The sequence below is a fragment of the Cebus imitator genome, unplaced genomic scaffold, assembly GCF_001604975.1.
Source record: "Cebus imitator isolate Cc_AM_T3 unplaced genomic scaffold, Cebus_imitator-1.0 Scaffold30, whole genome shotgun sequence".
Lineage (NCBI taxonomy): Eukaryota > Metazoa > Chordata > Mammalia > Primates > Cebidae > Cebus > Cebus imitator.
The window spans coordinates 62,304-77,256 of NW_016107345.1; the positions used below are offsets into that span (position 1 = coordinate 62,304).

General features: G+C 42.9%; 1 protein-coding gene across 6 annotated transcripts in view; it reads left to right on the forward strand.

Annotated features, from left to right (window-relative positions):
• Positions 1-14,953, forward strand: part of ESYT3 (extended synaptotagmin 3) — a 64,877-nt gene that overhangs the window by 34,660 nt on the left and 15,264 nt on the right. For 2 of the 6 annotated variants that reach the window (XM_037736815.1, XM_017523677.2), the window contains 11 exons: positions 334-423; positions 866-1,093; positions 1,643-1,711; positions 2,262-2,348; positions 3,061-3,210; positions 5,112-5,608; positions 6,337-6,435; positions 6,958-7,089; positions 8,651-8,756; positions 8,869-8,918; positions 9,550-9,797. In XM_037736815.1, coding sequence (XP_037592743.1) covers positions 334-423; positions 866-1,093; positions 1,643-1,711; positions 2,262-2,348; positions 3,061-3,210; positions 5,112-5,608; positions 6,337-6,435; positions 6,958-7,089; positions 8,651-8,756; positions 8,869-8,918; positions 9,550-9,586 — 1,545 coding nt within the window. In that variant the 3' untranslated portion in view covers positions 9,587-9,797. Of the gene's footprint in view, positions 1-333; positions 424-865; positions 1,094-1,642; positions 1,712-2,261; positions 2,349-3,060; positions 3,211-5,111; positions 5,609-6,336; positions 6,436-6,957; positions 7,090-8,650; positions 8,757-8,868; positions 8,919-9,549; positions 9,798-10,471; positions 10,899-12,429; positions 12,969-14,953 lie in introns of those variants that run through there. The other 4 variants (XM_017523681.2, XM_017523678.2, XM_037736814.1 and 1 more) reach the window with 4 other exon arrangements.

A 14,953-nucleotide genomic window follows, 5' to 3' on the forward strand; every position in this document is an offset into this window, starting at 1 on the left:
TCCAGGGAACTCCCCAGGGTATTCTCCAGGGCCTTCTGGTTGGAAGAAGTTTCCCTGGAAAATGCCCACAGACTAAGGACCCCAGCAGGGGAGAGTCACATTACAGAGGAGGGCAGGCTGGGTCTGCGTTTTTCTTAATCCCACAGTGTAGCACTTCTTTTTATAAGCACATCTCCCAGTCCCTCTGAGCCCAAAGCATACCCTGTCTGGGCTGGTCCACCTTTTCCCTGGATTCTCTACTAGGATCCCACCAGGTCCCAGGACTGAGCTGCCCAAAGAGCATCGGTTGCATCTCCCTGCCTTTTACCTGAGCTTTCTGCCCCCATCCCACAGTGGTTCGTCCTGAATGACACAACCAGCGGGCGGCTGCACCTGCGGCTGGAGTGGCTTTCACTGCTCACTGACCAGGAACCTCTGACTGAGGTGAGTGCAGGGTGTCAAGGGCTCCCTAGCAGAAAGGTGGAGGAGCACATGTGCCAGCTGTGTGCAGGTGAAGGAAGGGAGGGAGATAATGCCTCCTGTTGTTGCTCACCTCCTGGAGAACTGTGACTCAGCCTGTCTCCACACAGGGCAGCTCCTGATGGCTCTCAGCAAATGTCCTCTGAGCATCATCATCTTTAGATGGTGGGGTCCTTAGAATTCTGTGTCAATGTCTGTCCTCCCAGTTCATAGGGAAATCCACTCAGTATCTAACTTGAATCTGCCATGCACCAGTTACATTCTTAACCTCAACAGAAAGCTAGTTTGTGAGAGGTCTTCTGGCAGCTGGTCTGGAGTGTGAAGACTAGTTGGCTGTCTTCTGCCATGAGTAGGCTTTCTCTCCTGCTTCTGGGAGTACTCAGTGAGGTTCTGCGTCTGTTTGCAGGACCATGGTGGCCTTTCCACTGCCATTCTCGTCGTCTTCTTGGAGAGTGCCTGCAACTTGCCGGTGAGTGGTGACATGTCCAGAGTGTCACACACATGCAACATAAGTGCCCATCACTTTCAAATGGTCCTGTGTTGCTTTAACCCCATTATTCCTGTGCTGCAGAGAAACCCTTTTGACTACCTGAATGGCGAATATCGAGCCAAAAAACTCTCCAGGTTTGCCAGAGTGAGTATATGGCTGAAAACTCCAAGGAGGGCAAAACACAGCTTCTCTCCCCAGCGTAGTCGCAACCCCGTGTCTCCTGGGCCACTGTCTGCACACACGGCCTGGGGATAAAAGAGGTGCTGACTGTGGAGTCTGCTGTGTGCCAGGCACTAGGCTTGGTAACTCATCCCCACATTTGTTATCCCTGAGTCTCACGATGACTGTGTCATTCATGTTTATTACCATTTTATGGGTCACACAGCTAAGAGTAGGAGCCAAAACTTGATTCCACTGTTTCCATAGCCCCAGGGAACAAGAGCCTGTGCCCGGTCAGGCCCCGCTCTGGCTTCTGATGTTTTAACTTGGAACTGCATTCTGGGGTCAGTCCTCTCCTGGGGCTGACATAGTAATGACAGCCCAGGGGGCCTGGGGCACCAGAGTAGCTTTCTCTCAAAATGAAGTAATTGGCTGGCCTCAGTTCCCCAGATGCTCCTGGTGGGTGGGGGTAGGACTGTCTCAAGCTGATACTGACTATGCCACCTTCACTGTTACGGATTTGATTCCTCACAGAACAAGGTCAGCAGAGACCCTTCTTCCTATGTCAAACTATCAGTAGGCAAGAAGACACACACAAGTAAGGTAAGACAGCTTGGTGTGTAGCCCCAGGGTAAGGAAACAGGGACCCAGCCCTTCTCAGAAAGAGAGGCAAAAGGGAAGGGAATTAACTTATGGTGAATGCCTAGTAGGCACTTGATTTTGTTTAGTCTTCAGAATAACCTCACAAAATAGTTTTATAATTGAAGAATCTGAGGATCAGAGATAAATGACTTGACCAAGGGCACAAAGCAGAACTAGGGTTCAAGCTTGGGCATGGTTTGAAGCTGTGTCCTTTCTACCAATCATGAATTTTCTCAGTTCAGCAGCAGAAATCCTGTTGCCTCTCCTCTCCTTAAGTGAGCCAGTATAATTTCAGCTGTCCTGTAAAACTTCCCAGCAAACCACTCCCCGCCCTTGAGTGTGGTTGTCCTGTCCTGGTGCCTCCCACCAGCTGTAGCATGTGTGGGTCTGATCCCAGGGCATATAGGTAAGATTCCCAATGTACTTGGTAGCCAGAGTGAGAGCAGAGGGTGCTGGTATCCAGCTCTGCCCAACCTAACCCTTCAATGATCTCTTGCTCTTCTGTTCCCAGACCTGTCCCCACAGCAAGGACCCTGTGTGGAGCCAGGTGTTCTCCTTCTTTGTGCACAATGTGGCCACTGAGCAGCTCCATCTGAAGGTTTGCTGGAAGATGGGTGCTTGAAACAGAGTTAAGAGGTTTCTAAGCCAGGTGGGGTGGGGAGCTTGAAGTGCACCTTGAGCAGGTTCTCCTGACAGTGTTTAAAGTCAGCCCCTTGTATGTGAGAGAGAGGTCACTGAGGCCCCACAAGGGCCTCTCCTTGAGGCTAGTGCCTGGGGTCATAGTATAGAGGGATGTGGAAGGATAAACCCTCAAGCCCCTTGATTTTCCCTGCAAAAGAGTCTTTATATTTGCTACACAGCACCCAGAATACCCTGTGCTGGAATCTACACAGGACATTAATGGTATACACACATACACATTCATTTAATCTTCACAAAAGATCTGTAGAATGAGCAAAGAGAGGCAAAAATACTGTCTTGTCCAAGATCTCAATACCAACAAGTGATGGAACTATTTTGGGGCCCTGAGCCCTGCCTGGGGAGCAGCACAGCTCATCAGTCCCCAAAGCCCACTGGCTCTGGGCATTTAACAGACTAGCTCATACATATCATAATCGTCACTGTCTTGCCTGACAGAAGGCAAGGATCAGGAGTGGCCTGATCCCATTCTAGTTTTCAGAATAGGAACAGATGCCCATAGAAGCACAGTACAGACTGAAGTAAACCCAAACTTGGTTGGGGCCCAGATACTAGTAGTGGTGTGGCGGGGCTTGGTGATCCTCTTGTTTTGTGACTGGCCCACTGCCTAGGTGCTTGATGATGACCAGGAGTATGCTCTGGGAATGCTGGAGGTCCCCTTGTGCCAGATCCTCCCCTATGCTGACCTAACTCTTGAGCAGCGCTTTCAGCTGGACCACTCAGGCCTGGACAGCCTCATCTCCATGAGGCTGGTACTTCGGGTAAATCTCTCATGCCCCCTAGAGCTCTGGCAATGAAGCAGGGTGAACTGTCCCAGCACTAAGCACCTGCTGTGTAACTGGAAGAAGCCAGGAGATGGATTCATGCTTTTCATCAATTTTGGAATACTGAATGGGAGCAAGTCAATGTTTGAGGAGATACTGGCTCTTCAAATACTGCCTCTGCTCCATTCTTTTTAAATTCCTCATTCTAGAATTTCTATAATGATGTACCTTTTCATTTATCCTCCATGCCTGTTGACCTCACCTTTATATTTCCCATCTCTGTAGTCATGGTGGTACATTCTAATTCCCTCAGAGCTGTCTTCCAGACCACTAATTCTTTGGCTGTGTCTAGTTTATGGTTTAACCTGTTCATGGTTTTTTTAACGGTGATTTTTCATTTCTATTTTTATCTTTTCCAAATCTACTGGGTATTTTCTCATAGAATTTTATTATCTTCTCATGTTTATATTCATCTTTGGTCATTTGAAAATATGTTACATAGGTTGGGTGTGGTGGCTCATGCCTGTAATCTCAGCACTTTGGGAGGCCAAGGCAGGTGGATCATCTGAGGTCAGGAGTTTCAGACCAGCCTGGCCAACATGGTGAAACCCCATCTCTACTAAAAATACAAAAATTAGTTGGGTGGTAGTGGTGCCCATCTGTAACCCCAGCTACTGAGGAGGCTGAGACAGGAGAATCGCTTTGGGAGACTGAGGTTGTGGTGAGCTGAGATCGTACCACTGCACTCCAGTCTGGGCAGAATGAGACCGTCTCAAAAAGAAAGTATGTTACAATGTATTAATATGTATGTTCTATTATTTGAAGATCTTAGGAGTTAAATTTTGATGTTTGTTTTGTCTGTTGATGCTTTTTTTTTTTTTTTTTTTTTTTTTTTTTTTTTTTTTTTTTTTTTTTGAGACAGTTTTGTTCTGTCACCCAGGCTGGAATGCAGTGACGCAATCTCAGCTCACTGCAACCTCTGCCTCCCAGCTTCAAGCAATTCTTTTGCCTCAGTCTCCTGAGTAGCTGGGACTACAGGTGCGTGCCACCACGCCTGGCTAATTTGTGTATTATTAATAGAGATGGGGTTTCACCATATTAGCCAGGCTGTTCTCAAATTCCTGACCTCGTGATCTACCTCCCAAAGCGCTGGGATTAGAGGTGGGAGCCACCATGCCTGACCTGTTGATGCTTTTTGATGGTGACTCATTTCCGTTTTATAACTTGGATCGCAAACATGTGTTCAGTGTTCCTTTATGACCTGGATTGAGGTTGTTCTCTTCCAAGGAGTTTCTGCTTTTGCTGCAGCCCAGTTCCTCAGGTGCGGTAGAAACCTGAGTCCATTTTTACGTTATTATTTTTTAACTTTGGGTTTCAAGATTCCGTAGGTAGCTCATACTTATACTCAAAATTCATATGAGGACAGGCCTATGAGGTATCATGTTTGTTAGTAGGGAAGGCTTTGTACTCCCCAACCAGAGTACAGGCTGTGACAAACACGTGTTCTTGTCATCAGTCTTTGCCGGTAGGCAGAATAATTTTTATTCTAAACTACTTTTTTACTAAAGAGATTCTACCTTCATGGGTCTTCCCTTCAGCTCCTAGCCTCACAGCCTCTTCTTCTAACTCCCTGAATTCCAAGGTTGATATACAAACCTAGGAAAGCTTAACTTTTTTCAGTTTTCTTTTAACAGAATTATCCTTATTTTCTTGTGAATTTGGCATTTCTAACAAGTTTTTCAGACTACTTCGAATGCCATACGTATTACTAGAAATGGAGGTCCCTAGGAAGGGTCTTGATAATTCACAACTGAAGGGAAAGGGGGAAGGAGAAACAATGGCTGAGGTTATAGAAGCGGTGGCCCAGCTCATAAACCACCCTCTTATCTGGCTTGCAGTTCCTTCGAGTGGAGGAACGAGAGCTGGGGAGCCCATACACAGGACCTGAAGCCCTAAAGAAGGGCCCTCTGCTCATCAAGAAGGTGGCTACCAACCAGGGTCCCAAAGCCCCACCTCAGGAAGAAGGCCCTACAGATTTGCCATGTCCCCCAGACTCTGCGTCTGAAACTAAGGACACAACCAAGAGTACCACAACCACCACCAGTGCTACCACCGTTGCCACTGAGCCCACACCCCAAGAGATAGGCCCAGAGCCCAAAGGCAAGGACAGTGCCAAAAGGTTCTGTGAGCCCATGGGGCAGAAGAAGAGTTCAACCACCATCTTCCTGACTGTCCCAGGCCCCCACTCTCCAGGACCCATCAAGTCACCCAGACCCATGAAATGTCCGTCTTCCCCATTCGCATGGCCGCCCAAGAGGCTGGCTCCCAGCATGTCCTCGCTCAACTCCCTGGCCTCTTCCTGCTTTGACCTGGCAGATATCAGCCTCAACATTGAGTATGCACCTCTCTGCTTAATCTTTTCTAAAATCTCCTGTATGAAAAATACCTCACTGGATGGAAAAGTAGATATGAACTTACAAGTTCTGTAAGTTCATATACAAGTTCTGTTAGAACTTGTACTATTTCTGTACAAGTTCTGTTTTTCCACAAAATTTCTTCGTATGAGGCAGCATGGTGTGGTAGAAAGAACACAGGACAAGGGAGAGAGACCCAGACAGGCTGGTTATGGCTCTAGTTACGTACTGACTGTAAAATAGATGCTGGACTGTGGTTGGTAAGGTCCCTTCCAGCAGAACCATTTCCTGATTCTAAAGAGTTACACTGGGATGATATGTAAAGTTTAATGTACAGTATTATGTAATAAATGGCTGTCATTTATGAAGGGTTTACTATGGGCTTAGCATGTTATCTGATTTAACTTTCACAATAACCCTACAAGATGGAACTTATTATCATAAAAGTTGAATAAATTCATTCAAGGTCCCAAAAGGAATCATGATACAAAGGCAGATCCCACTTCAGGGTTCCCGTTCTTCCTACTGTGAAATAGGATAATTATACATGAATGCTGGATGGAACTAATTCCAACAGAAAGTAAACTCACTGCAGATTATCCCACATGGCTCTATGCTCCTCAAGCAGGAATGCTTCTTTGTCTTTGGGGTGGGGGAAGAGGGCCAATGCTTGTTACTGCAAGAGAAGTGATGTGCTCTTTCTTTACAGAGGTGGGGACCTCAGGCGGCGGCAGCTGGGCGAGATTCAGCTCACAGTGCGCTATGTGTGTCTGCGGCGCTGCCTCCGCGTGCTCATCAACGGCTGCAGGTAAAGAGATTCTAGGGCCAAAGAGGTTCTTTGGGAGCATCAGGTGACCATAAATCAGAGTAGGGACACTCAGAACAATGAACAGGGCACATAGTCCCAAGATAAAGAACACTTTGGGGGAAAAAAAGGAGAGAGACTTGAAACCCTGAACATTGTAACAAAGTCCTTAAAGGGGCACTTTGGCCGTCATTCTTCAGTGGTGCTGACGGGCTAGAGCCAAGGGCATTGCTCAGCTGCAACCACTGCAAGGCTGTCTGGAGTGGCTGGTAGCCACTACATTTTCCAAGTGAGAATCTCGAACTTCCATCCAGTACTTGCTCTACCCCAAGCTTTATAAAGATGCATGTTTTCAAAACCATGCGTCTAAGTTCTACAGACTTTTGACCATCAGGACCACTGAGCATTTTTGTCCTCAAGGGTATCTAATGCTGAATGGCTAATATAACCTTCTCCCAAATGAGTATTTTCACTGTATGAAAACAAGGGGCCTTTTTTTCCCTAATGTCTTTGACACCAAATCAGAAACCTGACACCATGTACCAGCAGTGGAGCTGATCCCTACGTCCGTGTCTACTTGTTGCCAGAAAGGAAGTGGACATGTCGTAAGAAGACTTCAGTGAAGCGGAAGACCTTGGAACCCCTGTTTGATGAGACGTAAGTGGGCTGGTGGCCTGCCTAGAGAGCCTCATCTATTTGAGTATTTGTCAAGTACCTGTTATGTTGCCTGGCAGCCTGCCAGATGCTAGAAGGGGCTATGGCTGAACAAGACAACATAGTCTATGACTTCATGAAGCTTCTGTACTGTAGTGGGAAAAAAGGAGCACCAGGGAAGTTTATCAAAATGGCTTCTTACATTTACTGCCCATAGAGCCTAAAGTGTTCCTGAATATGGAATGTTCTCTACTCTTTAAGTGTCTCTGGTAGTAAAAAGATTAGAATTTGTTCAAATATTTTTTTGATCTGTTTTAATTCCAGCAGTTAAAAATAAACATTCCTTGAACCTAAGGACCTAAAGTTTCCTCTAAAGCTTGAAGCTCTTTGGCCTGTATTCCCTCCTGCAACAAAACATAGGTGGCAGATAGAGCAGATACCCTCCCCTTCTCCACAAAGGCTTGTCCACTGTGTCCTTGGGGATAAGGGTGACTCTAATCACATTAATTGCTTTTGATGGGCCATTGATGGAAAGTCTTATCCCAAATATTTTTATTCTTAGAAGTCTGAATCTCATTAGTGCATCCTTTTGCTTCAGGGTTCTAAAAAGACATTTCTAGCCAGCTTAGTAAAATACTACATCTCATAATTATCCTGATCAATAACTTTTTTAAAAAGGGTTACACCGAGTCCTCTTTGGGCCATGTCTAAGAACTAATATGTTCCTTCGAGAGCTATGCTTTGAGTTCATCAGTGTTAAGGAAAGGGTATGGGGAAGAGAGACTATTCATTCAACATTTACTGAATGCTTTATGCTAGGCACTGTCCTATACTCTAGAGCCATACAAGTAAGAGATTTTGCCCTCAAAGGGAGTGCTAACATAATTATAAAAAGATGTAAAAACTGTGGTATGGTAACTACTATGTGGCTAAGGGATTTTAAAAAATCATGTGAGAACATAGGAGGGAAAAGGCTTAACATTTGACTTTTGTGACAAACCTAAATCTGTTAGTAATTCTCAAACGTATGACTGCAAGATAAGCCTGGATTGTCTGGAAGGCAGAGTTGGCAACCTCCACCCTAAAAATAAACCTAAAAGAAAGAGGTTTCCTCTGCCTTACTCCACAGGAGTTGGCCACTATTTTCCATGCAACTAGAGCAAACCTAACTGTTTGGTGTTCTAGCCCTTAGCTGGTAAGAAAACACTGAGAAAGGGGGTTGAGGCAGTCCTATGAGCAGGTACTATTTGGGGTGAGGACAGCCAGCTAAAAGAGTGGTAACCAGGGAAGAACTGGAGAAAGAAAGATGCCAACTAAGCCACAATAGTCTGAGGCATTCTAGGCAAACAGCCTCTTAGTATTTCTGGGTTTTGTGAACAACACAGGACAGTGATTATCTGTGGTAATGATACATTGTGAGTACTTACGAGCCAGTCCTGCTCTAGGTGTTCCTAATAGCCTGTTATCATCTGTTTCAGTAGGGAAATGGATGAAGCACTTTAGATTTTCAAGAAAACTGAATGAAATATGAAATTCTAACTTCCTGACTTTTTGCTTCCTAAAGATTTGAATTTTTTGTTCCCATGGAAGAAGTAAAGAAGAGGTCACTCGATGTTGCAGTGAAAAATAGTAGGCCACTAGGCTCACACAGAAGAAAGGAGTTAGGAAAAGTAAGTACAAGAGATATTTGATACACCAAGGAGACTGATCAATTCACTTTATCCCAATTCCTTTCCTTAATGCAGTGTTTTGGAGGGGAACTAATAATTTGTGTTTATTTAGGTACTGATTGACTTATCGAAAGAAGATCTGATTAGGGGCTTTTCACAATGGTAAGTGTGCCCTCTCATTTTATCACTGTTAGCCTGCTATTCAAGACAGTTTTCCCTTTCAGTACTGTTTCAGCTCCTTTGTTATCAAGAAGGGAGAGACATGAATGAATTTTTTTTTTTTTTTTTTTGAGACGGAGTTTCACTCTTGTTACCCAGGCTGGAGTGCAATGGCGCGATCTCGGCTCACCGCAACCTCCGCCTCCTGGGTTCAGGCAATTCTCCTGCCTCAGCCTCCTGAGTAGCTCGGACTACAGGCACGCGCCACCATGCCCAGCTAATTTTTTGTATTTTTAGTAGAGACGGGGTTTCACCATGTTGACCAGGATGGTCTCGATCTCTTGACCTCGTGATCCACCCGCCTCGGCCTCCCAAAGTGCTGGGATTACAGGCTTGAGCCACCGCGCCCGGCCGAATGCCTTTATTTAAGGCTTTACTGCCTGCAGATTTCACTAACACCCTAAAAGGCACCTGTAAACTCTAGCCTTAACCCTGAACCCTGGCTGGCCAACTTAGAGAGAGTGAGTCAGGTTATGCTGGTCTCACAGGGGCCCAGGCAGGCAGGACTGGCGGTTTGTCCTGTTACAACACGCTGTCATTACTAACGTTAAGTCCAAACCTAACTGTCTTACAGGTATGAGCTGACTCCAAATGGACAGCCCAGAAGCTGACGATGAGAATCCTTATCATTCACCTTTATGTTAAAATGTGTATATATGTATATATTTTTTCTTTTAGATCATGTACATCAAATAATGTATATTTTGTCATTTAAATCAATCAGAACAACCACTTGAAATTATATACATATATTCTTGTGTGGAATTTAACTGCATGACTGAATAGCATAAGGAAAAGGTTATTTAAAAGCAAGAACTACTTTTTTTGTTGGATTTTTTTTCTTCAAGTCCAGAAAGAAATGATACATTTGTGCCTACTAAATTATCCAAACCTCAGTGGTGATTTTTCACTTTTAGTAGGTAATTATATACCATCTGATTTAGGACTTGCCTGAATATATGTATGTACCAGAAAGTGTCCTGCCCCTGGCATAGGGGCCGGGGCAGGTCTGTTTTTAGAGCCACTACCAGCATTCCTGGGCAGTGACTGGTTAAAGGGAAATTCAGAACTGCCAAGAGCTAACACTGCCAAAGCCCTTCTGGCTGCCACCTGTGGTACTTGTCGGCCTGGAGATTTGTTCTTTTATTTGACCTGGAGCTAAAAATGTATTTCCCTAGTGGCAAAAATGTCATATATTTAAATACCTTGAGTTAAATACTCTTGTGTGGTCTAAGGGCCAAAACTCCAGCATATAGCATTATTTCCATAGGAAAATGCAACTCAAGTTCCAAACCCAGGTCTCTGTCTGACTCTCATAGCAAAGCACTGGAGACTGCTGAAGAGTGTCACTAACAGAGAAAAGGGAGCTTTCTATATCTCTTGCAGATAAGTTTAGGCTATTCTACTTTCTAAAGAGATGTTTGGTTCACCTAAATAACACGTTAAAAGCAAAATACATAAATTATACTTAAACAAGTGCCTTTTTTACATTTCAGACTTTACAAGACCAAATATACCTCCCTCTAACATTCCTGGACCTCCTCTTCTCCCTTACCGACTCAGACAACACTACCTGCCGTCAGTTTTCTGTCTCTGCCACTGTCTTCACTGCCACTTTTCTGAACCAGGATAACATTCTAAAACAAAGATTTTGTTATGTTACTCTTATTCCCGTTTTCTGCAGTTGTTTTCACGTGCAGATGTTCTATTCCATAATAGTCCAAGTACTATGCTCTGCCTATTCAAGTCCTGTTTCAAACCTATCTATCTCCTCTATTAAGTCAATCCATACTGAAATGACCTCTTCCCACCACCTGTAGCATTTACTGTTGATACTGAGTATTTTCCATTTTAATAGTTCACAGCCTTTATAACACTAAGTTTAAAAAAAAATGTTGATTAGGGCTGGGCCGGGTGGCTCGTGCTTGTAACCCCAGCACTCCAGGAGGCCAAGGTGGGCAGATCATGAGGTCCGGAGTTTGAGACAAGCCTGGCCAATATGGTAAAAATACAAAAACTAGCCAGGTGTGGTGGCACATGCTTGTAGTCCCAGCTACTTGGGAGGCTGAGGCAGAAGAATCGTTTGAACCCAGGAGGTGGAGGTTGCAGTGAGCTGAGATCATGCCATTGCACTCCAGCTTGGGTGACAGAGCAAGACTCCATCTCAAAAAAAAAAAAAAAATTGTTATTAGGCACCTGCTAAGATTACATACAAAGCAACTACTTATATTGTATTTGGTATTTAATATTTGTTTACTCTCCAATTGAACTATAAGATATTTGAATTCTTTTTTACCCTCATCATCCAAGACTGTGTTAAGTACATAGATGATCCATGGTGAAATTTGTTTCTGCTGAGGTTTCTATTTTAAATGGAAAATTCTCATAATAAAATGGAGCATTGATGCCTACCCTGTCTACCTCATGGCATTGTAACTGCTCCCTAAATAGACAAGTGCCTTGAAAATAGAGAAACACCAGAAAAATAAGCAAACATAAAACAACAGCTAATCAAAATAGCAGACAAGTGAAAACCTATCCCTCCTCTTCCAAACTTAAACCATAAACATTTATTTTAAACATAGTCAATTAAACCATTCTTACCTGTCAGGAAACACAGGTAAATTCCTGGTGTTAGTCCAAAGGGGAGTTAAAATGTAGAAGGGAACCAGAATTTTAATACATACCAGACAGGAGCCAAGGTTATATATATAGGCCCTGTGTGAGGGGCAGGGAGCCTGAAAAGTTGTTAATACCTTGGCTGCCACTGAGGACAAGAATTGGTTTTCAGCAGTGGGTGGAAACAATCAGCTAATATGCAGGGGCATAAGGTCTGAAGTTAACATCAACTTGGTGCAGAAACCCCCAAACCTAGGAAGGAATGTGAATACTGGTTTAGAACCTGGAACCTGTGAAGCCTCAATGGAGGCAACCATAAAACTGGCCACAGAGCGTTGCCACTCACATCCAGGGCACATGTATGACAACTGCAGCAGATAGCTGTCACTAAAGGGAAACCCACGGGCAAAAGTTATGAAACAAAACAAAAAAACAGGCTTAAAAAAATATTAAGCGTGCAGGAATATCAAACTGAAAAATAGCCATAGATATAGTTCAGCAAGAAGGAAAATGTACCAGTGAGGCAGAAATGGCATGTGAGAAGCAGTGGAGAGCAAAGAAATCCATAAAACATTTTGGCAAACCTAAGCAAGTTTTGATTGTTCACAAGATATAAACAAACAACCAAAGATTTTTGCAAGGGTTCGGAAACACTGTAGAACTAAAATGCTAGTACTAAGAAGGGGAAGCTAGGCTGATTCAGAAGAAAGTATTCAAGACCATACATTTAGGAAGCTAAAGATATTTATCTTAAAAATATAACTGTGTGTGAGTCAGTAGCAAATTCATTACCTCTCAGCTTCAAATTGACGTCTGTCTCCTCTCCGCTTCTCAGTGGACTTGATGTTTGGCTTTGCCAATAAGGGGCGATGGAAGGACACTGCAAGGCTATAGCAGGAAGAAGAGGCTTTTCTTCTGCTGTTTTCCATTGGCGTATAGAGCTGTTCTCAATCACCTAAGCGCACCCCACAGTTTACCCTTGGCTCATGCCCTAAGAACCATGGCCTTTATGTTTTATCAGCAGACAGCACCTTTTGGCAAGTTTCTTAGCCACACATGGGTTGCACGTTCCTGTGGCAGCCAGAGGAGGTCTAAATCTCAGCTTGGTAGGGAGGCACTTAGCTAGTTTCTAACTTCCTTTCTTGTTCTCTCTCCCTTACCCGTGGGGGAAACCATCTGCATCCCAAAGTTGATATTCTGTATCCCCTAGAGTCCACTTCTACCCCTTTTAGTAGTAAACACAAGAATTGCTAACTAGTAAAAGGTGATTAAGTTTTTCATGTTTGGTTACCTGTGCAATATGGTTTCTGTCTCCTTAGTATGTGTTCAAAATTGCAAAATAACTATGAAAATAAAGTAATAGTAGAAAGCCAATAAAGTTGATATGTAAAACTTCCAAATTAGCAGTGGAGGAGAAAAAGTTATAAAGAAAAATCAACCCTGCAAAAACAGGAATACAAAGAGAGACATAATTAGACAATACAAAAGATGGTCAAAAGACTTCTAAATGTATTTGTAATTACAATAAACACTTAAAATCTAGAACGTCAAATGGAATAAAAGAAGCAGTTACATGCTGTTTATAAGAGGTTCATGTCAAACACAGAAATGCTGAAAGTAAAAAGATGGAAAGGTTCATCCAAGAATCATTTAGATTTGTTTATAATAATGGCAGCAAGCATTATATTAAGAAACAGCTGCTTCCTGTTATCACTTCTATTCAACACTATGTTGCAGCCTGAGTAACAGGGCAAAAATAGATATATCTAACCAGAACCTTTATGTGCAGATCATATGATCATGAGCATGAAATCCAAGGTAATCTAAATTGCTATAATTAACCAAAGTCCTCAGCAAGCTTGCTTGAATCAATGTTAAAAAATACTGTAGTTCTGTTCCCTAACAGAAAATAAAATTGTAAGTGCACAAAATATCAAATTATATGAATACATTCAACAATCCCTATAGAAAAACTGTAAAACTTTTAAAGAAATGTTAAAGTAAATCTAAAGAAATGGAGAGCTATGCCATGTCTGAGGTTGGAAAACCCAACAAATGCTATTTCTGTTCAAATTAATCTATATATAATTTAATGAAAGCCCAATAAATGAACAGGTTGTATGTATGTGTAACTTGATAGGCAGATTTAATATACATGGAACTACAAAGGGTAGAAAGCCTTCAACTGAACACCAAGGTTCATTTTCAAGCTGTAATAACTAAGACAGGATGGTATTAGTGCAGGGAGACAACTGGGCCAAAAGAACAGAGAAGAGCCCAGAAACAGACCCATTCACATATAGGTACTCAATTTATGACAGAGGCAGCACTGTGAACAAAGGGAATAGATTTTTCAATAAATGGTGCTGAGACATTGGATATTCATGTGAGAAAATATGAAATGACCCTTTATATCACATTCAAAAATCAATAAAGTCCAAGTGTATTAGACTAAGTGTGTGAAGCAAAACTACAGCTGTAAGATAATACAGGAGAATAATTTCACAACTTGTGACTGAAGCAAGATTTTGTAAGATGCAAAGAGCACTAAAAGACCCATGCATCTCTCCATGAAAATTAGGTACTTCTGTTCATAAAAATAAACTATAGCCCAGTGCGCTGGTACACACTTGTAGTCCCAACTACTTGGAAAGCTAAGGTGGGAGGAATCACTTGAGCCCAGGTGTTCAAGGCCAGCCTGGGCAACATAGTGAGATCCCATCTCTTAAAAAGAAACACTGTGGGAAAATGGAAAGATGTTTCACAGAATGGAAGAAGACATTTGTAACACACATAACTGTCAAAGGGCTCATGTCCAGAATATATAAGTAACTTTTACAAATTACTAGGTCAATCTGATAGAAAAATGGGCAAAAGACAGAAGCACTTCAAAAATGACATGCAAATGTCCAATAAACAAAAGTTGCTTAACTTCATTAGTAATCAGGAAATAAATATTAAAAGTACAATAATAGCTCCATACATTGGCAAAAAGGATGTGGAAAAGTGGGAGGTTTCATACATTGCTGTGGGAGGAGTATAAATGGGTACAACCATTTTGGAAAATAGTTTTTCATTTTCTCCTAAAGTTGAAGATACAAATTCCCTACCAACGTCACCACTCGGTACACCTCCAGAAGCTTCACTCATTGTTATCTGTAGAAATGCTACTGCCTCAAGTTGTACAGTAGTACATGGCCTATGTGGCTATACACATTTCACTACGTTTCCCCTATGACTCAGTTGTATATATCTCAGTTCTGGATATATACTCTAGAAAACTTGCATGCAAGTGCATGACGATGCACGTTGATGGCAGCACTATTCACAGTAGTTAAGAACTGAAAATGACCCAAATG